Source organism: Cebus imitator, unplaced genomic scaffold (genome assembly GCF_001604975.1).
Source record: "Cebus imitator isolate Cc_AM_T3 unplaced genomic scaffold, Cebus_imitator-1.0 Scaffold642, whole genome shotgun sequence".
Classification (NCBI taxonomy): Eukaryota; Metazoa; Chordata; class Mammalia; order Primates; family Cebidae; genus Cebus; species Cebus imitator.
Genome location: NW_016107957.1, coordinates 599704 through 623882, shown reverse-complemented (window position 1 = coordinate 623882; position 24179 = coordinate 599704). Strand labels below are relative to the sequence as shown.

Here is a 24179-nt window from a genome sequence, read left to right as displayed (position 1 = left end):
AATGCCTAATGAGTTCCTTCCATACCTCCACAATGGAAAACCAGCAAAATGTGCATCAGCCACTTAAACAATTAGTGAGTCCAGATCTCACAGCCATCCTCTTTAAGATTTCTGAGTGGTCAGCATAAGTTCTTAAGAACTGAAAAAGATTCCATTTAGAAGCTTGCTAGGAAGGAGGGAGGGAGAGAAGCAGAAGAGAGAGACAGAGACGAGAGAAACAGATGGTGCAGGTCATCACAGAGTATGCTACATTAACTATAGAGCAATGATTTACAGTGTTTACTGTAAATGTGCAGTGAACACTCCAAATCAGTAAATGTGCACCTACCTTCAGAACTACAAAATACTGTGAAACACATGCTAAGCCAAATAATATCTTTCAGGGAATCACAAGTCACACAGACTCATAACAGAATGCTCACCTTGATTTTGGTAAGTTACTGGTATAGTGATAATAAAAACTGGGATGATAAGGAACCAGATGTGGGGCTCAGATACCTGGTGGCCAGAGGCAGGGGCCGCTAGCATACTCCATGGACAAACAATCAGGTAAAGTCTGGAGGCTGAATAAGCTCTAACTCCAAATTAACAAGAAAATAAAAGAAAACAATCCCATAAAAAATGGGCTCAGGACATGAATAAATAATTCTCAAGAGAAGATATACAAATGGCCAACAAGAATATGAAAAAAAAAATGCTCAACATCACTAATGGTTAGGGAAATGCAAATCAAAACCATGATGTGGTTTCATACACCTGTATGAATGGCTGTAATCGAAAAATCAAAAAACAATAGATGTTGCCAAGGATCGAGTGAAAAGGGAACACTTCTACACTACTGGTAGAAATGTGAAATAGTACAACCACTATGGAATACAGTGTGGAGCTTCCTTAAAGAACTAAAAGTAGAACTACCATTTAATCCAGCAATAATCCCCCATGGGTATCTACCCAGAGGAAAAGAAGTCATTACATGAAAAAGACACTTGCACACATGTGTTTATAGCAGAACAGTCTGCAATTGCAAAATTATGAAACCCCCAAATGCCCATCAATCAATGAATGAAGAAAGAAATTGCGGTATGTATATGTGCCATGGAATACTATTCAGCCATAAAAAGGAATGAAATAATGCCATTTGCAGCAAGCTGGATGAAATTGGAGACCATTATTCAAAGTGAAGTGATTCAGAAATGGCCAGCCAAACATCATATGTTCTGACTCATAAGTGGGAACTAAGCTGTGAGGATGCAAAAGCATATAACACAATGGACTTTGGGGACCAGGGGGTGATGGGGGAGGGTGGGAGTGGGGTGAGGGATACAATTCTAAAATTTGGTACAATGTATACTGCTTGGGTGATGGGTGCAACAAAATCTCACTCAGTCACCACTAAAAAACATACTCATGTAACCAAACACCACCTGTTTCCCCAAAAGCCTATGGAAATAAAGTAAATAAATAAATAGCTCTACTCCATATGCATACCAGGCAAGGTCTGAAGGCCAACTCAGGAAACAATACAGCTTATTCTACATATACACAACTGGCAATACAGTAGAAACGTTTGAAGAACGTAGTCCCTCAAAAGACAGGCTTCCATGGAACTAGGATGAGGTGCTGGTAATGGCACTGATATTGATAATGTAAAGGTAAATAAAACCAAATTTCCTTTGTTCAATACATATAAAAAAGAAGCAGCTACACTGCTCCTTCCCTTCCCTTAGGGCATCTCCTTAAAACAAAATAGACCCAATTTTTTGGTCAGGAAATAGATAAATCCAGTCTCCAGTTTTCCAAGGTCACTTAAACACAGTTGTTCAGGAGGTGGACGAGAGACCATCACAAGGCACATCTAGTTGTCTCTCACAGAGAGAAATGTTCATTGTTCTTTCTCCCACTTTACTGCATATTTGTGTGAAATTCTGCGAAGAATTTGTAGTCTTTAGCCAATTGCCTGCATGCATTTAACCAGACATAATTGTAAATTGTCATTTCTCTGTATTCTATGTTTACCCAGGGGTTCCAGTGTTGGCAGGGTTTTTTACTTCTCCAACAGATAATAACAAAAAATAAATGTCAGCTTCCCCCCAAGTCTGACTCCCCTCATGGCTGGTGGATGGCTACCTGTGGTGATTGCAGCTAAACGCTTCCCAGGCCAGGTAAAGCTGGAAATGGGTCCAGTGTCTCCTTGCTTTGTGTTATAGACAGAACTTCTCTCTCCTCAACAACCACCTCTCAGCAATCCGCTCTTGATGGCTTACTGACCATCCTGGCATATGCCCCCATTTCCCTGTACCACCAGAGCCCATCTCTGAAGCCAGAGATGGTGGGGCCACAGAAGGCTAAATGGAAAAGCACAAGGAAGGTGATACTGCTCACTCCTTCTTCGGTGAAGGGTGAAAAGTCACTTCCTCTTAGCTGATCAATTCTAAACTGATCATCAATTACAAAGACGACCAAATTTGCTTCACAATTATGAATACCAATAGGCTGAATCAAAATCCTTTATTAAATACTCAATATGTACAAAGCATAGCATATTAAATAATACTTCACAGTTTTCATTTTAATCCCTTGCTTTTAGTTTTAACCAAGGTGAAGTTCATTTTGCAAGTATAATTTTGAGACAAAAATCAAATTTTAAAAAATCAAATTGAATAAAAACAAAACAAACAGCAGAAACAACACAGCTTGCATAAGTATAGCCCAAGTATATCTGGAAGCTGGTGTTTAAGAATATGGAGCACATTTTATTGTTTGCATTTTAGAGGTATTAGTGAATAGATACAAATTCACATTTCTTTTTAAAGAACCACTTGAATGTGTCCTAAAATAACCAGTTGAGTTGCCAAACGTATACTCATGAAATAAACCAATGGCAGACCCAATGTTCAACTCTTCAAGTTTAAGCCTCTACTTTAGGTTGTATTTATCTTCACACAGGAAGCCTGTCAGCCTCTTTATAGTACTAAAGACAAGACTGAACATCTGGAGGTGGAAAAGGGTTGGGCCTGCTTTTATTGCATCTGCTGTACAAATCTCCCTACACATCTTTTCCCACTCCCTATTTTAGTGATCATTAACTTCCAACATGAAAACAGTTGAAAAACAGTATCTAAAAGCAATGTCTCACTATCTCCTAAAGGAAAGCATCTTAATAGCTCTCCATATTGAAATCCATAAAAAATACTTCCTAGCTTTCCCTCTTACGTTCTATTAATTTGAATTTCAAGTGTGGAACTGTAACTTACATGAAAACTTGGCTCATCTGTGTCTTAGAAAAGAGAAAAGCAGAAATTGACACAAACTCAAGTTCAGCATTTTTAAGTTTGCATATTTTCTGCCTAACCTTTATTTGTGAAGCCTCTTTAGAGAACCGTCTCACCAAATTGATAAAAGAACTGCAATTTGTATGTTTTCAGCTCTGCTGGATGAGCAGCTCTGAAAGTCAGCCAAAGAAAATGCAAGCTCAAAGTCAGAACAAATTTCCCAACAGCAAAGCAATAAGGCCTTTGCTGCCTCCCTTGGGAGACCAGCTGGCTAACAAACCAGAGGCTCTGAAATTTAGAAGAGGCACAACACTCAAGTTGTACATGCTATACAGTAGAAGAACGTGGGCTTAATGAGTCAATTCTTTTTCCCTTGTCTGTTTAAATGAATGGCATAGATCAAGGCTATCACAAATTCGAGGTACCTGATAGGGTTTTTATTTTTCATTCCTAAGTAATTATTATCTCCTATACATTTCACAGCAATGCCTTAATACTTCTTCATGATATAAGACAGGTAGTAATGATCAATTGTGGCCAGGCACAGTAGCTCACGCCTGTAATCCCAGCAGTTTGTGAGTCCAAGGCTGGTGGATCACAAGGTCAGAAATTTGAGATCAGCATGGCCACTATGGAGATAACCCTGTCTCTACTAAAAATAAAAAACTCAGCCACGCACAGTGGCAGGCACCTGTAGTCCCAGGTACTCGGGAGGCTAAGGCAGGAGAATCTCTTGAACCCAGGAGGCAGAGGTTGCAGTCTCAAAAAAAGAAAAAGAAAAAAAAAGACAGTCTTTAAAAAATAATGATGAATTGTATTTTATGGCTATAGAAATGTAGACCAAGTGAACTGAAAAAATTGACTAATAATTTGCCTGAGGTCATAAATAAACGAGCAGGATATCCAGGAATAAGCATTTAATTTCCTAATTTTTAGCTTTTTTTAGATAATCACTTTTTCTGAGTTCTTCATAACTTTGAAAAATCCAAACTCCATAATTTACACTAAGACTTCTCAGGATACTTGAATTCCAAAGCACTTTATACTCTATGATATGTTAACAAGAATTTGCAGCAAAAAGAATATATATTTAGAGTGAGCACTGTCTTGGCTACTGCATATTCATGTACAGTTACAAATCAAAAGATGGTTTTAGACCAATATTACTCAATATTCTCAAGTTATTTACCAAATCCCTTATCAAGAGGGTGAGAGTGTAAATTAGTTCAACCACTGTGGAAGACAGTGTGGCACTTCCTCAAAGATCTAGAAATAGAAATTCCATTTGACCCAGGAAGCCTGTTACTGGGTATATACCCAAAGGATTATAAATCGATCTTTTATAAAGACATATGCACACATATGTTCATTGCAGCACTGTTTACAATAGCAAAGACCTGGAACCAACCCAAATGCCCATCAACGATAGACTGGATAAAGAAAATGTGGCACATATACACCATGGAATACTATGCAGCCACAAAAAAGGATGAGTTCATGTTCTTTGTAGGGACATGGATGAATCTGGAAACCATCATTCTCAGCAAACTGACACAAGAACAGAAAATCAAACACCATACGCTCTCACTCATAGGTGGGTGTTGAGCACTGAGAACACATGGACACAGGGAGGGGAGCATCATACAATTGAGTCTGTTGGGGGGGACTAGGGAAGGGAGGGAAGGGAGAGGGGAGGTTGAGGAGGGATAACATGGCGAGAAATGCCAGATATAGGTGATGGGGGATGGAAGCAGCAAACCACCTTGCCATGTATGTACCTATGCATGATCTGCACATGTACCCCAGAACCTAAAGTACAATTAAAAAAAAAAATTAAGCTGGCTTTTAAGTCTCATTTTCTTTCACAGTGAATTTAGCTGTTAGATCCTATGTGAAGAATTGTATTGGGTAAATAAAAAAATAATATGCATTAAGTCCGAGTGGTTATTTACCAATCACTGCAGCACAACTCCAAGAAATCAGGCAAATAGGGGAAGTCTCGATAGTTGGATTTGTTTATTTTTGTGAATAATGCGGCAAAAGCCCTGATGCACTGTACTGATATCAAGGACATTGCACAATTCGTGCCATGTTGCACTCCGCCCTAAACTCTACTCCTTTGTCCTTCCAATGCAACCATCCCCAAGTGGTTTATGAACATATGGAATTAGGCGTATTCAGTGTAGGTCTATGTCATTGTCATTCATTTATTTATTAAGCCTAGAAATACTTTACTGGGTACCTACTAAATGCCAAAAGTTATGCCAATGAGCAAATAGACAGTCCCGGTACCCACGGAACTTACGCCTACCTAAGAAAGGAGACTGGCGACTCTTTAAATTACAGTTATGGCAATTGCTTCAAATCATAACACTTTGAGAGTATGGAGCTTATCTACCCTAGGCTGGGAACTCGGAAAAGAGATCCTTGAGAAAGCCACATTTGAGCTCAGGCAAGAAGGAAGGGTAGGAGCTGGCCAGGAAGAGGTAGAGGAAGGAGTGTGTGCAAAGGCCAGGGAGGGCCCATTGGCACGGTAAGCACAGACAATGTGGCTGGAGCATAATGAGGGAGCAAAAGTAAAGTAAAATTAGGAGTAGACTGGGGAGGCAGCTATTTAGAGCGTTAAAAGCCAAATAAGACCAAAAATCATACTACATACCTAAAATACGCATAATTTTAATTTTTAATTTTTTTTTTAAAAGGACAATGAGCAACCAATGAAAGTGCTTACAGAAGAGAAAAAGGTATTCAGGTTTACCTTTGAGGAGCACTGTGGCTACTCTCTTGAAAATGGAAGGGGAGGCCGGGCATGGTGGCTGATGCCTGTAATCCCAGCACTTTGGAAGGCCGAGGCAGGCGGATCGCTTGAGGCCAGGAGTTTCAGACCAGCCTGGCCAACATGACGAAACCCCATCCCTACTAAAAATACTCTACTAAAAATTAGCCAGGTGTGGTGGCACGCACCCGTAATCCCAGCTACTAGGGAGGTTGAGGCAGGAGAATTGCTGGAACCTGGGAGGTGGAGGCTGCAGTAACCCAAAATTGCACCACTGCACTCCAGACTGGGTGACAGAGCAAGACTGCATCTCAGGGGGAAAAAAAGGAAGAGAAGATGGAGAAGATGGAGCATGGAACGGAAGAACCAATTAGCAGATTATCACAGTGGTCCATGTATTCAAGGATAGTTTTCAAACAAGGTAAAGTCATGACTCTCAAACAAATGTGGTAATAATGTGTGTCAAAGACTTTAATTAACTTATTCATTAATGAGGGACCCAGTGAGGTGTTATAACCAGTTCAAAGGGAAATGTTAAAAACACATATTTTATACAAGAAAAAGGAAAACTGAAACAGATTTGCACTAGATGCAAAAACTGGTCTATCCAAGGAACAATAATTAATTGCTTTCCAAATAATTTTCATGTTTATGGATAAGAATCATTTGCATTGTTACCTACTTTCCACAACTTACACAGTTGTAAAGTAGCTCCAAATAATTAAAGGCAGAAATAATTCAGATGCCTGAGCTAACAGGACACCCACTATTCTTTATTGCCCATTATAAAGTCTCTCACCATTTTTTCTAACACCAATAACAACGACTTGGAAAAGAGAGGTGTCACTAAAAATAGTGTAAGCAAACAATTTGGAATATATGTAGGTATTGTAATTCATAAGACCCAGTGTTTGACTGAGATTTTTGATGGGGAGGAGGCCACAAAGGAAACAGCCACACAAATGTCTGTTTTAAAACAAATTCCTAAATGGCAGAAGATGCCATCAGTGTCTGTTTGGATTTCTCAGCACAGGGGCCCTCTTGCTCTGTTTAGGGACCCACACTTTAGGGAAATAGTGGACCCAATGAAAAATTCTATTTTAAAGCCCACCACAATGTACCAAAAAACATGGAAAAATGAAACAGAATTCATTTGCTTCAATGGGATTTTTGTTTCTTGTTCTAGCCCCTGCATTACCTAGTAATGCCAGGCACGCATACAGCCTTTCCCCAGCTCAGCAAGGGTTAAGCCACATGGGAGTCTGAGAAAATCTCCCAGTCTAGAAATCCATTACTCCCTCTTCCACTATACCCAACTGGAAGCAATCCAACTTAGGGTCTTAAGACAGACAAAGGAAAGAAAAAACAATGTGGATATTGAGTGTCACTGCCATGGCCCTCCCATCTCCAAATAGTCATAATTTCTCAGGTAAGTTCCTTCTACGTTGATTTCTTGTTAGATGAAAATTAAAGTTGTCAGCGTCATCGCACTTTTGGTAGTTTTTCTCCAAACACCATCACCAAACACTAACACAGAAGCTTTTTAGCTAAAAAGCTTCTGAGTTAGTTTCCACAACTATAACTTTTACTATAAATGATAAAAATTACCAAGTCTCTTCTACTTTCTTGGCAAGAAATATAAACATCCCAGTGCAAACAATTTACATGGGACTTAAAAAGCCCCCATTTAGATTACAAAATAATAGATATTATAAATATACAAATTTAAATATCAAGCTCCTTTAATAAACTAGTCTGGTACTACCAGATTTTACTTTATTCAAGGTCTTTTTAAAGATGTACTGAGAAATTTCTTTTCAATTATGCTTTCTCAATTGTCATCTCTCTTCCTCTGCAAACCCTTTCCATGTCCCATTACTGCCTATTTCTCTCCATTTTCATAAGTAGGTACAAAGTAATTTACCCAGTTTCAAATGCTCTCCAAACTTAGGTCTATGAAGTCTACAATCCTTTCAAAACAATCTTCAAAATTAGTTCTAAGGCAATTCTTCCCCAAAGACTAAATTAAGCTGCTAAAAACTGCTTCACTTCTTCTATCTAAACAATTACCACGTTATCCTCATGAATAACCAGGATGAATAATCTTACTTATATGAGCAATCAAGAGACCACTGGAAAAAAACACCTCATATCCAGACTCCCAGTTGCTAAAAACTACATTCTCTGGAAAATGGTCACATGCAGATGAATAGTTCAAAAGTTTTTATTAATGTCAAGCCCGAGATGCACATATGTTACCTCTGTCTCTGGAATAAAACAAATTAAAATTTACCAAAACACACCTGCATCTGCTTTGGAATAATCCTACACATATAACTGCCAATTATGGAAGCACCTTTATGCTCTAATTCTCTATATTTTTAATGCTTCTGTCAAAGTCAGTTTCCACATTCCTTTGTACTCACAGGCAAGATAAAATATGCCTTAAGATAAACTTGTAAAGCCTAAGAAGCAGTGAAATCAAATAATCAACTATAAATATTGGGATGTGGAGCAATTTTTAAACTATGCTGCTACTTGAAGTAACCTTAAGATATCTTCACTTTTCCCCAAGAAATACCAACTTTTGTCTCCCTGACCTTTACAACTATCTCAAACAGGAAATTTTGAAGAGCAGCTCTTATTTAAAATAGCTTTTATATTATTTAAAAGATCACAACAGTGTTTCTCTGAGAAACCTCTGTTTTTCATCTTGCTACAGTAGAGTCCTACACAATCTGTTCCCCTAAAAACTCTCCTCCCCGCTCAGGCTTAGTGCATAAAATTCCAATACCAATTAACTAATAGATAATCATATTAGACCAGATTTGAAAATAACACTGCCAATTCCTCTCTTCAGCATGCTCTACCCCTAAGAAAAAATACTGATCAAAGCAATGATTATGTTCTAAATGTTTAGAAATGCTAAGAACAGATCTTTGGGAGGAAATTAAGGAAGTACCCAAGAAAGAAAAAAACCCACAAGGCAGATAAATATTATTAGCCACATCCACAAGAATAAAAATCCATAAATACTTTTGACAGGGTAGAAAGACTGCCTGAATGATAACATTTGGTTTTAACCAGGCAAAATTAAATTATCATCCTCTTACCTAAATGAACACAAAAATTTTCCCAATGATATGCTCATTTCCTAGATGTACCCAGGATTCACAGAATCAAAAGCAGATCACTGTTGCCTTAGATATCTGGAGAAGGCCAGGTAAAAGTCAATAACATCACATAAACTACATACACAAGAATTTCCATTTAAACATATTTTAGAAGAGAATAAAAGAAGAATAAATGTATCTGCATACTCAGAAGACTTCTGGTAGGTGACATTTCCTGGGGAAAATTCACTGCACTTCCAACCAAACTCCTTCAATCAGAAAGAGGCATCTGAACCATCAAAGTTTTTGAAAGTCTTGGTTACCTTTGAAAATCGAGCATTTATCCATTTGGTAAAGGTTTTCTTCTGTACGTCATTGTGTTCATCTGTGGAATGGAAAAAGAAAGAGGAGGAAGAAGTATGAGAGTCTGTACCTTTATTAAAGCACCAAATAAGGTTATCTCTATCCTGAGGAGTTTAAAATAGTCCTATTAGTAGAGCTCATGAAGCACAATGATGTGCAGCTAATCCAGAATGTGATGACTGCCCAGTTCATTTATGGAGCCCAACACTGCCTACAACAGTGGCAGAGGGAAGCTCAGGCATCTTTCCCAAGGGACCAGGCTATCTCCCCCAAAGCTCCAGAGTCTGCCATCAGCGACCAAATCCAGGTTTATGGGATCAAATCAGGGCCTTACTTTCCAGCTGCTATGCATAACACTTTCTGCTACATTTTGTTTAAGTAAAATTTCAGCATAATCAAGATGTCAGCATGTTCAAAACAAAAATTAAAGTTATCCAATAAAAACTAAGGAATCCGTGACTTCCTCCCTCTTCATACTGGTCCTCCACCCTCTAGAATGATAGTATAAGGTTTACCGTCAATCTTGTAACCTATTTTCCTGTAGTAAGATTGACATGAGATTTTAATAATCTTGATCTATACAAACTTTTACGAGCAGAAAAATCAGAAGAATTTAAAACCATTACCAATTTTGATTTTGATTACAAATTCATTTTCTAGGTCATAAAAAAATCAAAAGGTACCTTAAAAGACTGACCACCTTGAACTTTTTAAAGATGGATCAAAGGATTTGGTTAGCCACAAGGAGACCATGTAGCTAACAAAAAGAACAAATAGACAGTGCCCCAATCCATTTATGGTGTGACCTTGCATCATTATAATGTCTCCTAGCCTCACAGTTCTCATCTGTAAAATGGGGATAAATAATACCTAGCTCATAAGGGTATTGTGAAGGTTAGTGAATACAAATGAAAAGCACTTGATGAAGAGCTGGTGTTCAGCTCATTGTTACAATGATTATAGTGAAAGTGTGAGCAAGGTAGATAAATCAATATCCATTGGATCTCTTCAAATCATACTCTCTTCCATCACTCCCCAATTTTCTATTAAAGTCAGTAAAAGAGTCATTTTTGGCTTAAAGCCTACAAAGCATCATTTTGACAATCTCTGTAAGTTGTTCAGAAAGCCGTCCAAGGAGTAACTGCAACCGTGCAGAAAGCTGTGACTCCATCCAGATGTGTGTCCTGCCTCCTCTGCCACGTTTCATATTGCCAGGCTGCCTCTCACATCGGAACAGCAAAACAGTAATGGAGGAGGCCCAGGTGTGCTTGGCCCTCCAGCGTCAATTCCACATTAAATACAGTCCTGCTCATGAACTTCTACTAGTATCATTGGAGATTCACCTACTACTTCACCCAGTTTGTAGTCTTTGGTCCTCACCCTCTTGTGGGAGAAGAGTTTGTAATTAAAAGGTCATTCCCAGAATAAATATAGCAGCAGCTTCAGAAAAAAAAAATCACTTTTACAAATCCATAAAGGTAATTGGAGACCCACTCCAAGACACTAAGGGAGCAACTGGCATAGAAAACAAAACTGCTGTTTAAGAAACTCCTTGATGTTAATGGTGCTGAGAGGTGACCTTCCCTCAAGAAAGGACAGCGAAGACAGCAACAACGCCTATCTCAAGCTTTAAATTATCTGACCAAGGTCACATAAGCCATTTATTAAACAAGAGAACTTGCTTACACACTGAATGTCTGAGCCTTTACCACCTTCATATCCAAGATGGGCACAGCTGAGATTATACTCCGAATATAAGGCTACCACCACACATCAACCTAAGAGGGCGCTATACCAGCCTCACCAAAATGAATTTAATATTACATATCAGTGTTTAGGGCATTTAGAAAATCCAATTATTTGTGCCACTAGCTTAAAAAGGATCTACTTTTATAAATCTTGTTATACTCACTTTTATTTAATCCTATGAATAAAACACACAGAAAGATCATAAATAAGTACTAAATTATCTTTATTTGATAACATTCACACAACTTAAGAATTTGAGGCCTTAAAAATGGGAAAAATTCTAAGAGAGAAATCTTAACTACATTTTACATTTTCTTAACTTATTCTAGAGCATTTAACTTTCTTATTTCAAAAACATATTAAAATATCTAATACTATGTAGGTTTCTCCCCAGATATAAAGCGGACAAAGAAATGAGTACTATTACCTTATCAAATAATAATCTTTCCACTTTATCTCAAATACAATGAAATAAAATTTATGGATTCCCATTCTTATGTTTATAAGAATGAATAAGATCATGTTTCAACAAGTCTTTATTTTATGGGTCAAATCAATGTCAGAATATGAATCTAAGTACCAGATAAGTTATTTGTCTTTAAACAATAAATTTTGTAACAACCAAATGTTTCAAAAATACTTCAAAGTTTATAAACACACATCTGCATTCAATTTCTTGATGCAGTTAAACATGGGGAAACGGGGGGTACATATTTCAAAGAGTAGTTTGCATTTTCCTTTTTACAGACACACACACATACATACTTATTTTCTACTAGACAGGAATTCAGTAAAAGAACAAGAATTTGCCTGTGGCTTTTCAATTAAAAGATTGAAATGTAACAAATCTGACACACTTATTAACCTCCACATCACAACAATTAAGATAAACAATCTTGGCCCAGATCTTGGGCAGGTAAAAATAAATTAGCAAACTGGTAATAGGACAACTGAAAATCTGTCCTGCTATTCTGATCAGCCATTTTGTCTGCCTAAAAATTTATACAGAACTTCCACAGTCTCAAATTATTTCCATCTTCATTATCAAGTCAATTTGTTATTTTAACTTCTCCAAAACGAAAACGTGTAAGCATACAACAAACTTACATGTAACTTGATTATAAATATACATGTATAATATTAAATGAATGAGTATAAGTCACACTGAATATACACCTTCTCTGAATGTATTCTTTCAAGTTTCCAAATTCAAACTAGTGTTTCCCTTAGATTTGAATTTTTGAAAACCATTTCGTTTCTGAAAGCCTTTGCTGGCTTAGCAAATCTTATCCATTAATGACCTTTCTCCAATAGGGGGATGAACACGAGACTGAATTAGAGGAAGAAAAATGTGTTAAATCCCTTAAGGCTGCTTTTCCAAATTCTTCCTCTAAATATTTTGCTCTTCTTAAAATACTTGTGACATGCTCACACAGATTCAAAAACCTTTGCTGCTGCCTAGCCTGGAATTTTATTCCTGTGATAGGTTAAAAAAAAAAAAAAAGTAAAGCAAGGAGCAGCAACAAAACTGCTTGATAAATCTTCAAGGAAACTGGTGTAAAAATGTTTTCACTTTACCAGCTCATATGCATTTTGAAAATTGTTTTAGCAGAAGGTAACGACAAATCTCAATTTAAATCTTAAACTGAAAATGTGGCAGAGAAATTAGGAGTTGTTTCCCCTATGAAAGCGCACAAATCACCTCTAAGACTCTACTGTTATTAGAGAGAAAGCATCATCCTCTAGTACACCTTTCGAAGCAATTTAAGAGTGTCCAATTGGCTGGCACTAACCTAATATGAGTTCCAGAAAGTGCAGCTATTCAGAAAAGAAGCACCTAGACCTTTAACCAAGAATGAAATGTCTTACTGGATGATTTTAAACTTGGATTCATTTTATTAGGGCCTCTTTCACCAACACAAAATTTAACACACCCTCGAAAGCCAATTTCTCATTAGCAAAGATGATTGTTTTGAAAGCAACAAAAGCATTTCAGACCACACTCTCATTTCTTCTTTTTGTGGGCCCTACATGTGAATCACCCCAAATATAAATCTGCTACTCACATTTAGTTATGCCATTACATTATCTTGTTTCATCATAGCCAATTCACTGGTGTCTGAACAACACTATTTATTCAAACAATATGTGTTAAAATGTCAAATGGAAATCATAAATATTATATAATAATCTGTAAAATATTATAAATATGTAGGCAAAGAAACTAAGCCAATGGGAGACAGACCGCTGTCACACAGAATGTTTAATCTCCCTGAGTTTCTTTCAAAATCGGACATCTTCAGAGGACCTAAAAAAGCTAAAATTAAAAATGTAGTCTTCAGAATTGTCAAAACTACCTAAGTGTACAAGAAGTTTAGATAGGTAACATTTCAAATGATATTTCTGCGAGTTTGCCACATTTCAACATTGAAGTTATTAAAGCTAAAACCGCATTTAAAACAGACTTTCGCTTCACTCTGTAAAAAGCTAAAAACAAGTTGATTTTTTTTTTAATGATACACTTTGCTTTAGTTTACGGTAAACTGGTTACGTGGGGAATAAATGTGATGGGTAATAACAATACAAGTGGACCACGTCTTCCCAAGATGCTGTGCCACTTCGCTGGCTATTAAACCTGTGAAGCCGAAGACGTTATAGTCTCATTTCTTCTGTGAGTAGAAACCCTCAGGGCAGTGGGCTATTTCTGGTATTTCCTCAATCCCAGAGGCTCGCTCTTAATGCTCTCTCCAGCTGTTCCTCTTCTCTCAGTCCTGCTGTGTATATATCACAGTTCCTGGGTGCTTCTTCGTAATAACCTGGCCTGCCACACAGATAATGATCCTGATATCCAGACTGGCCTGAACAATTGAAGTAGTATCACTGTCCTGGATAACCAATAATTAGAGGGAAAAAGTACCTGCATATGCTTCCATGATATTCTTCAGAGGCTCTTGAATGTGCATTAATACAAGAATCCCAGCCAGATGCCCAGCGAAGGAAGTCCCTGGTGAGAATAGACGAAAAGGCACAAGTGTGGCCCAACAAGCAAATCCGCTGAGTGCAAGGAAGCCCAAAAAAGCCTCCAGGGCAATAATGGTTGTTAAGAATCTCCAAAGTAAACAAAATTCCTGGGAAAACCTAAAGCACGGTTCCTTCCAAAGCCAGGTTCATCCAAACATTAGAGCAGGTACACCACCCCAGGGAGTAGGGAAGATGTGATGACGGCACAGGTAAACCATCGACTTCTCAGTCTTCTTTCCAGATTATTCCTTTCCAGTGCACAGATGCCATATTGAAATGCAAGCATCAACCATCAGCAATGGTGAGCGGGAGAGAGCAGGCAATGCTGCCAGTCTTTTTGCTGGTTAACTCTTCTCTGCCCTAAGGCAGGGAGAGGTAGAAATGGCAGAAGTGAGAAGGAAAAAGAAAACAACTCCACTTGTCAAAGGAGAAGCCTGAGGCAGAAGTTAAATGAATTGTCCTGCATCACCCACCCAGCAAATGCTGGGCCACAAACAGAGCCCGGTCTAACTGACTATGGAGCCTGTGTTCAGTGCACTTTCGTGTAGGAGGAGGTTAAACAGAGTTTAATGGAAAAAAGAAGGCCATAAAATATATCTTGAAAAGCAGATGAAGTATGGTTCATGCAAAGATGGGAAGGGTATTTCCAGACAGAATAAGCCTAATCAATACCTCTTCATTTCAGCCTCAGACTCAACATCTGACAAAAAAGAATATGTTTAATATAATTGTGTATCTACAAGAAAACACAGAGGGCTATAACATATAATGATGTTGAAATAAGGCTAAGATAATCCAAATTTCAGGAAGTTTTCAATCCTGAAAACTGTACTCATAAAAAAGAAGAAGGATATGGAGTTAAAATATATGCTGTAAAAATGTTCTTGTAAGAATATAGAGATTATTTGAAAAAAGTCAACCTCCTTAAGCAAGCACATGCTGTGCCAGCATGACCCAATGACCCATCCACTCTGCCCAAAACTGAAGGCAATTAGTGAGCCCTGGGGTTCTGGAACATCTATAGCCACAAATGGACTGCATTTGGAATTTACATCATTTTCAGCATCAGAAGGACTTATTTGTTCCAGCTGAGAACCAACCTAACCCATCAAAACGATCCACCTTACTATTACGGAGCCACAGAGGATAGGGGCAGGAAGTACATAAAAGAATGCCTGATTGGATCCTGTCCTGTGACCAGAGAGGTCAGGGGCTTAGCCCCCATGACACAAAGTTGGATGGTGCCATAAGTCAAACCCGGATCCATGTCTCCTTATCCAGCTCTCCTCCTACTAACAAGACTGCCTCTTTTTTAAAAACGATTTCATGGAGGTATAAAATTCACCTACCATACAATTCACCCATACACCTACCATACAACTCACCTACCATACAATTCACCCATTTAAATTCACCTTTAATATCATTCATCCATTTAAAGTTTACAATTCAATCGTTTTTGGCATACTAATAGATGTTTGTAATTGTGGTAAAATATATATAACAACATTTGTGATTTTAGCCATTTTAAATCACACAATTCAGTGGCATTAAGTTATATCTACAATGTTATATAACCATAACCATTATCTATTCCCAAAACTTTTTCATCACACTAAACAGAAACCCTGCAATCACTAAGCAATACGTCCCCACTCCTGCCAACCCCTGGTAACAGCTAATCTACTTTCAGTCTCTATGTATTCGTCTATTTTAGATATGTTATATAAGTGGAATCATACAATATTTGTCCTTTTGGGTCTGGCTTATTTCACTTAGCATAATGTTTTCAAGGTTTCATCCATGTTGTAGCTTGTACCAGAACTGCATTCTTTTTTAAGGGTGAAAAGTATTTCATTGTATGTATAATCTACAGTTTCTTTATCTATTACTCTAAAGACAAACACTAGCTGACCACTTTTTGGCTATTAGGAACAATGCTACAATGAACACTGGTGTACAAGTATCTGTTTCAGTTCCCGATTTCAGTTCCTTTGGATATAGATGTAGGAGTGAAATTGCTAGATTAATACATGGTAATTCTATGTTTCGATTTTTGAGGAACCAACAAACCATTTCCCGTAGTGGCTGCATCATTTATACTTTCACCATAATGCATGAGAGTTCCAATTTCTTCATATCCTCACTAACATTTGTTATTTTCCTTTTTTAAAAAAATATATAGCCACTCTAGTTTAAGACTGACTTTTAAAAACATAGAAACTACCAAACAAAACCCCCAACTTAGAGACATCCTGAAGACTTTCTGAATGAGTTCAAGTTTAACAGCATGCTAACCTTAACCCCAGTAGCGGGGATTCAGAAATTGCTTTTTTCACATTTAATCCATGCAATATTGCCAAATGATTGATCTACTCTCAAAGGAATTATTTTCAGAATTAAATGTAACCATTAGTTCCTGATCATCTTCTAAATTTAGTTTATTTACTTCTTAACCTATTTTCTTTTCAACAAACTCAAGCTTTAATGTTTCTCTACTTTTGCTTTCTAGAGCTGCTAAACTTAACCTGAAAGAATGTTTCTAAGATTTACAGGCATCTGACACTATTTGAAATTTTTCCTCTAGAAATATATTTGGAAAAAAAAAAAAAAAAAAAAACCTCACTATCTTTTCTATCAGCCATATTATACGTGTTGCAAATGCAGAAAAACAGATTCCATTTATGGAGGTAGAGACTATAAACCTTACATACAAACACTTCACTTCGGATTTTTTGTCCTGGAGTGAAGATTTTCATTAAAGTTGCTTGAAATGTCATAGAACAAGGAGAGATTATTTAGGAGACTGTGAATTAGTCATAGTGATATGAGTCACTGTCATGAAAAGACAAGAGAAAATTATTTTTTAAATTGATTGACAAAAGGCTAAACTAACTTATAAAAGAAAATTTCTATGAAACTAAATTCCTCTATTATCAAATAAACATCTATTATGTTCTACAATCTACAAAAATCTCAAGAAAAAACAACTATTTCACTAACATTTAATTCTAGATGTATAAGCCTGAAAAAAGTGGGGAAAACATTTTGAATGTAAAAACCATTCCACACTTTGGGAGGCTGAGGCGGGTGGATCACGAGGTCAAGAGATCGAGACCATCCTGGTCAACATGGTAAAACCCCGTCTCTACTAAAACTACAAAAAATTAGCTGGGCATGGTGGCGCGCGCCTGTAATCCCAGCTACTCAGGAGGCTGAGGCAGGAGAATTGCCTGAACCCAGGCAACGGAGGTTGCGGTGAGCCGAGATCACGCCATTGCACTCCAGCCTGGATAACAAGAGCAGAACTCCATCTCAAAAAAAAAAAAAAACCATTCCAGTGACTTGACCTTCAGACTTTCTCACAACAAGTTCTACTTGTCAAAATAGCAGCAAAAATATGTCCTTGCAAGACTGCTAAGTATTCAAATAATATTATCCTCATTTTAATTACTTTATTTCTTTTACTATTTTCCCCATGTAATGACGGATCTTCCTTATAAATTCATAGAATGAAACAATATAATATCCAAGAAACAGCAATTTTCAAACAAAATAATGGAGAAAATATCCAAAGAAAAAGAGAACAATACTTTAAGTACCCAAATATCTCCCTGTATGCATATACAGAAACACTATGATTTTCTATAGAGCTAACATAGGAAACATTTCACTGTATGTCATGTGTCTCCCAGGATCATGACACTGGGTTATCATAGTCAAATAAAAACTACATTGTGAAATAATACATATTGATACGGTTTGTCTGTGTCCTCACCCAAATCCCATTTTGAACTGTAACTCCTATAATTCCCATGTGTAATGGAAGAAAGCTCGTGAGAGATAATGGAAGCATGGGGGTGGTTTCCCCCATACTGTTCTTATGGTAATGAATAAGTCTCATGAGATCTGATGGTTTTATAAGGGGTTTCCCCTTTCATTATGCTCTTATTCTCTACCTGCTGCCATAAAAGACGTCCCTTTGCTCTCCCTTCATCTTCCACCATAATTGTGAGGCCTGCCCAGCCAAGTGGAATCGTGAGTCCAATAAACCTCTTTTTCTTTATAAATCACCCAGTCTCCGGTATGTCTTTATTACTAGCAAAAAAACAGACTAATACACATATATATTCATATATATGATAATTCAATAATAAATTGAAAAGCATCAAGCAGTGAATGAGCATTGTAAAAGCCAATGATAACATTCTGAAGCCAACAATCCAGTGAATCAAAAAGACTAGCAATACAGTTTGTCTTGCTTCCTTACTTCAACTTAGTTCTCTGTGTGTCGGAGCCCATACAACACCTTGAGATAGACAAGACCCAGACAACAAAAATCCACATAAGCTTAAGCACTGGTCTTTCAATTCTGCTAGACAGGAGAGTCCCTAGGTAGCATTAAAAAACAATGCAACCGGCCGGGATTGGTGGCTCACGCCTGTAATCCCAGCACTTTGGGAGGCCGAGGCGGGTGGATCACGAGGTCAAGAGATCGAGACCATCCTGGTCAACATGGTGAAACCCAGTCTCTACTAAAAATACAAAAAATCAGCTGGGCATGGTGGCGCATGCCTGTAATCCCAGCTACTCAGGAGGCTGAGGCAGGAGACTTGCCTGAACCCAGGAGGCGGAGGTTGCGGTGAGCCGAGATCGCGCCATTGCACTCCAGCCTGGGTAACAGGAGCGAAACTCCGTCTCAAAAAAATACAATGCAACCACAAAAAACTCATGGGTCAAAGAGAAAGTGTCTCCAGCTCATCAGGTTTAGACACCTGCAAAAGTTTAGATAACCTTAAGGGCCACAGCGAACACCCCCTCAAACAGAGCTGCCAAGCATTCTTTACTACACCCCATTATTTGGAGAATAATTGGGGCCAAGACTCTCCCCCTCTTTTTTCCCTCTTCGTTTTCAGAACCCACCTCCTTCTGCCTGCTCTACTTTTCTGAACATTCAAAACTCCCTCCATCCTGCATCTCTGAATATTCTTTTTCAACACCCTTCTCTGGACCAGTTGTGACACAGGCCGCCATTTTGGAATTCTCGGCCACAAAGCCTGCCTGGCTGCACCAGTCTGGGCCCCCTGCAGCAATCCAAGCACCACATGGGTCTCTTTCTACCATTTCTCTTCTGGATTGTCTTTTTGCATCTTTTCTTTCTCTTCTTAAACCTTCCTATATAACGTCTATAATATACTTTAGAGGAGTTCAACATACAAAGTGTAATATGCTTGTGTTAAACTAGTTTAGGTCAGAATCTTCAAACACGCTTGTTCATAAACTTCTAAAAGACTTTGTACATGCACATTTTTAAGTTGACAACTGATATTTACCATAAATTTAAATTGTTAAAAAGATGTAATTTCTAGGATAGTGTTAAAGAGTTGAAATTTATCTCATTCAGTGAATAGAAAATGCTTCCTCTGGTACCTAATTGGCAAAACTAGTCCTCACTGTCAAATTAATCAACCAAAGCAGATTTATTTTCTGACAAGAAGAGTTGACGTGGTTTTGGATTTTAAAATCATGTTATAGGTGTTTGCAAATAACATCTCACTTCAGAATTCTCTAAGATAGAGGGATGGATGGATGGATGGACAGCAGCTGGACACAAAGCCTTGCCCTGGATGCAATAAGGCACCAGCCATTTAAAAATTTTTTAAAGGAGTGCTCTTTGTTTTGAATTCTTAAATTTTCCTCTTGTTTGATGCCTCACAGCAATGCAGCACAGTAAAATTTGGGGAGTTTGAGAGTTATGACTTTCTTTTATAAAGTGGAAAAGAGGAATTGTGAAAAGAAAGCCAAAAAAGGAGACAGCTAGGATGCTGTCTTGGGTGCCTTAACCACCAGAAAATCTTGCCATGGTCAGAGTAAGACACACATATACCAGTGTGCAAACCACGCAAGAGGCTCGCATTTGTCCCAACCCAGGATAACATTCCAGAGAAGGTCAGTTGTAATTTAATTAGAAACGCTAAACTCCAGAGTGGACCACTACAAAGGCATCAGTTATCTATTTTAATCAATACCAGAGACTAATTAATCTAACAAATGTGAGAAATGTGCTTTTATTGTGACTTAATAATTGGCATAATTAGAATATTAGAAATACCCTCCCACTGGTGAGTTCAGTGTTATTCAATGAACAAGGATTGGTCAGGTATTTTCTAGACGTGCCCCACCATTGATTAAACAGAATATAAAAATCTAGTGAGTCTGGGCGTCTGGGAAGCCAGATCCCTAAAGGTCCTGTGTTCAGCCATTGGCTGGAGGATTTTAGTTATCTGCTGGTGATTATAAGACTAAATCCTCTCCCTAAGACAGCATTATCTAATAAAAACATAATGCATGTCACATACAAAATTTTAAAATTTATACCAGCTACTTTAAAAAACAGGTAAAATGAATTTTTAGTAATATATGCTATTTAACCCAATATCTCCAAGACATTATCATTTCAACTATACTAAATATTTTTAAACACCTTGAAAAGATATTTTGTAGTCTTTTTTTCTTACTAAGCCTTTGAAATCCAATGTATATTTTACATTTACAGCATCACCTCAATTCAGACTAGCTACAGTTCAGGAACTCAGCAGCCAATGCACCAAACTACACAGCTAGAATGTTGCTGCATTTACTTTAACTATGACCTTCAAAAGGACACAGAGCTGCAGTTTGCCAACTTTACAATACAGGCTGCATGAACTGTTTTTCGAGCCTACTTGCTAATAATGATTGCTTAATGAATGCCAATGTTCATGGCAGGATCTGGTCTGAAATTTGCCTTTATTATGACCCTTATAGTAGGACAGTGGCACTGGGAGCTAACATTACCAATCAAAATAAAGCAAAAATTTCTAATTATGCATCATCAAGTTGGCTTAGGTCATTTTGTAAGACTTCTACTCGAATGAATGGACATAAAAGAACTGAGGCCAGGTAAGTAGCTCACACCTGTAATCTCAGCCCTTTAGGAGGCCATGCAGGGAGGATCTCTTGAGCCCAGGAGTTGAAGATCAGCCTGAGTAACATAGGGAGATTCCGTCTCTACAAAAAAATCAAAACAAGTAGCCAGGTGTGGCAGTATGTGCCTGTAGTACCACCGATTCAGGAGGCTGAGGTGGGAGGATTGCTTGAGCCCAAGAGTTGGAGGCTGCAGGGAATCATGAATGCACCACTGCATTCCAGCCCAGGTGACTGAGCAAGACCTTGTGTCAAAGAAGAGAAAAGAGAAAAAAGAACTGGGAATATTTCCAACTCTTTGTCATGTTTGTTGTTTTATATTTTCTAGTCATTTAGTGAAAAGTAGTTGTACAACTATTTGTGAAAAGCACCGTACAAAGAATTAGTAACATTTATAGGGAATCTACTATATGTTATTCCCAAAAGAGATCCAGATGTTGCTTTCAAGGAAGTTATGGTCCAGTGGCCGGAGGTGGGCAGGGAAGGGACTAAGACAACAGAAAATTATAACTGATACATAACTAATATGAATACATTCGCAAATTCATAGAAAAATACTTCTTGATGGGGATGAAAAGGGGATCAAGGAAACATTTGAGGAACAGGTTGTATTTGAGCTAGGCCTTGAATTACTATGATTTGAGGCACGTAAAAATGGTTAGAAAAGGCATTTGTAGAAGAGAGAACAGCTGCAGCAAAGTCATAAAAACATGATGCAGACACACTGTGAGGTTCCTTTGGCTGGACAGTTTGTGATCAAAGTTGTGATGCCACTGAATTTTGGAAACAGGCTGCAGTTAAATTGCAGAGGACTGTGAAGACCACAGCAAGGGGTTAAGTGAGCAGGTAATGTGGGCCACTGGCTTTTCCTGAGCAAGAGCGTGACATGATCAGAAGGGTGCTTTAGTGAGATTACCATGAAAAACAGACTCATGGGGAGGGACGCCGGAAGAAAGTAAGCCAGTCTGAGGCTTATTACAATTGCCCGTTCTAGACATCAGAGAGCCTGAAAGACTAGAGGAGTAATGAGACTAGAAAGGAGGAGGATGCAATAGGTATTGAATTGAAGAGAGAAGTTTGCTTCTGGGACTTGGGGACGCTTCCTGCCTCCCATTCTATTCTCAATTAGGCTCTATGGCTCTTAACAGACAAAAGTTTATTTATTAGTCTTTTGCCTCACATATTTACCATTTATTTGTAATGAGAGCACTTAAAATCTGCTCTTTATGCAATTTTCAAGTATAAACTATGTTGTTATTAATTATAATCATCAAAAGATCTTGTACAATAGATCTCTTGAAGTTATTCCTCCTGTCAAACTAAATTCTTCGACCAAGTTTACTCCAAGTCCCCAACCCCATGCTGTGACTGGACTACTGATTTATTATAAGAGCAATAAAGGAGAGGCCAGACGCGGTGGCTCATGCCTGTAATCCCAGCACTTTGGGAGGCTGAGGCAGACGGATCCTCTGAGGTCAGGAGTTCAAGACCAGCCTGTCCAACATGGTGAAACCCCATTTCTACTAAAAATATAAAAATCAGCTGGGCATGGTGGTGAGCAACTATAAACACAGCTACTCAGGAGGCTGAAGCAGGAGAACTGCTTGAACCTGGGAGACAGAGGTTGCAGTGAGCCAAGATCGTGCCGTTGCGCTCCTGCCTGGGTGACAGAGCCAGACTCCATCTCAGGAAAAAAAAAAAAAGTAATGAAGGAGAAAGGGAAGTGCAAAAACTTCTCAGAATTTAGGTAACTAAAAGATGGTGTCTCTCCATTAAAAAATAAAACACGTAAAAACAAATTGTTTAAGCACAGAAAGAAATTAAGGAAAGAAATTCCTCTCACCAAAAAAAGTTGGATTAGCAGGATACTCAGGTGAACTAATCAAGCAAGCCTGGTGTGAAAGGAAAATAAATCTTGGGGCCCCCAAATCACTCAGCTAAAAAAAAAAAAGTCACAGTGGGACCTGCTTAGAGCAAGCCTGCCTCCCATTCTTTTCAAAGTCACCCCTCTGCTCACTGAGATAAACGCATATCTGACTGCTTCCTTTGGAGAGACTAATCAGAAACTCAAAAGACTGCAACCATTTGACACTTATTTACCCATGACCAGGAAGCGCCCTCCCCACTTTGAGCTGTCCTGCCTTTCTGGACCAACCAATATGTTCATCTCACATATGTTGACTGATGTCTCATGTCTCCTAAAATGTATAAAATGAAACCGTGCTTTGGGCACCTGTCATCAGGACCTCCTAAGGCTGTGTCATGAGCGCATGCCCTCAACCTTGGCAAAATCAACTTTCTAAACTAACTGAGACCTGTCTCAGATATTTAGGATTCATACCAGGAAAATGCAAGTTAGGGCCAGCAGGAGAGGGTCTTCACATTGAGGAGCTCAAACTCTCACAGAGTTCTAGCCTTCCCAGTGTCCGTCCATGGGGACTGTTTAAAAGTATATTTTCATGCATAAATACAACCACTAAAAGGATATTAGCAGGCAGGGTGAGGTGGCTCATGCCTGTAATCCCAGCACTTTGGGAGGCCCAGGTGGGTGGATTGCTTGAGCCACCAGCCTGGGCAACATGGTGAAACCTCATCTCTACAAAATAATAGAAAACTTAGCCAGGAGTGGTAGCACACGGCATGGTCCCAGCTACTCAGACGGCTGAGGTAGGAAGATCACCTGAACCTAGGGAGGTCGACGCTGCAGTGATCACACCACTGCACTCCAGCCTGGGTGAGTGAGATCCAGTGTCAAATAAATAAGTAAATAAATGATATTAGCCAGGCAAAATGGTCCACACCTGTAGTCTCAGCTACTCTGGAGGCTAGGGTGGGACAATGGCTTGAGCCCAGGAGTTTGAGGCTGGAGTAAGCTATGGTTGTGTCACTGTACTCCACCAGGACAACAGAGCAAGACCC

General features: G+C 38.5%; 1 protein-coding gene and 1 pseudogene across 8 annotated transcripts in view; both read right to left on the bottom strand.

The window, feature by feature from the left end:
• Positions 1 to 24179, bottom strand: part of LOC108295491 (utrophin) — a 308974-nt gene that overhangs the window by 170618 nt on the left and 114177 nt on the right. For 7 of the 8 annotated variants that reach the window (XM_017517718.2, XM_017517721.2, XM_017517722.2 and 4 more), the window contains one exon: positions 9485 to 9546. In XM_017517718.2, the coding sequence (XP_017373207.1) occupies positions 9485 to 9546 (62 nt within the window). Of the gene's footprint in view, positions 1 to 9368; positions 9451 to 9484; positions 9547 to 24179 lie in introns of those variants that run through there. The other variant, XM_037734619.1, reaches the window with a different exon arrangement.
• Positions 9560 to 19418, bottom strand: LOC108295493 (annotated as a pseudogene).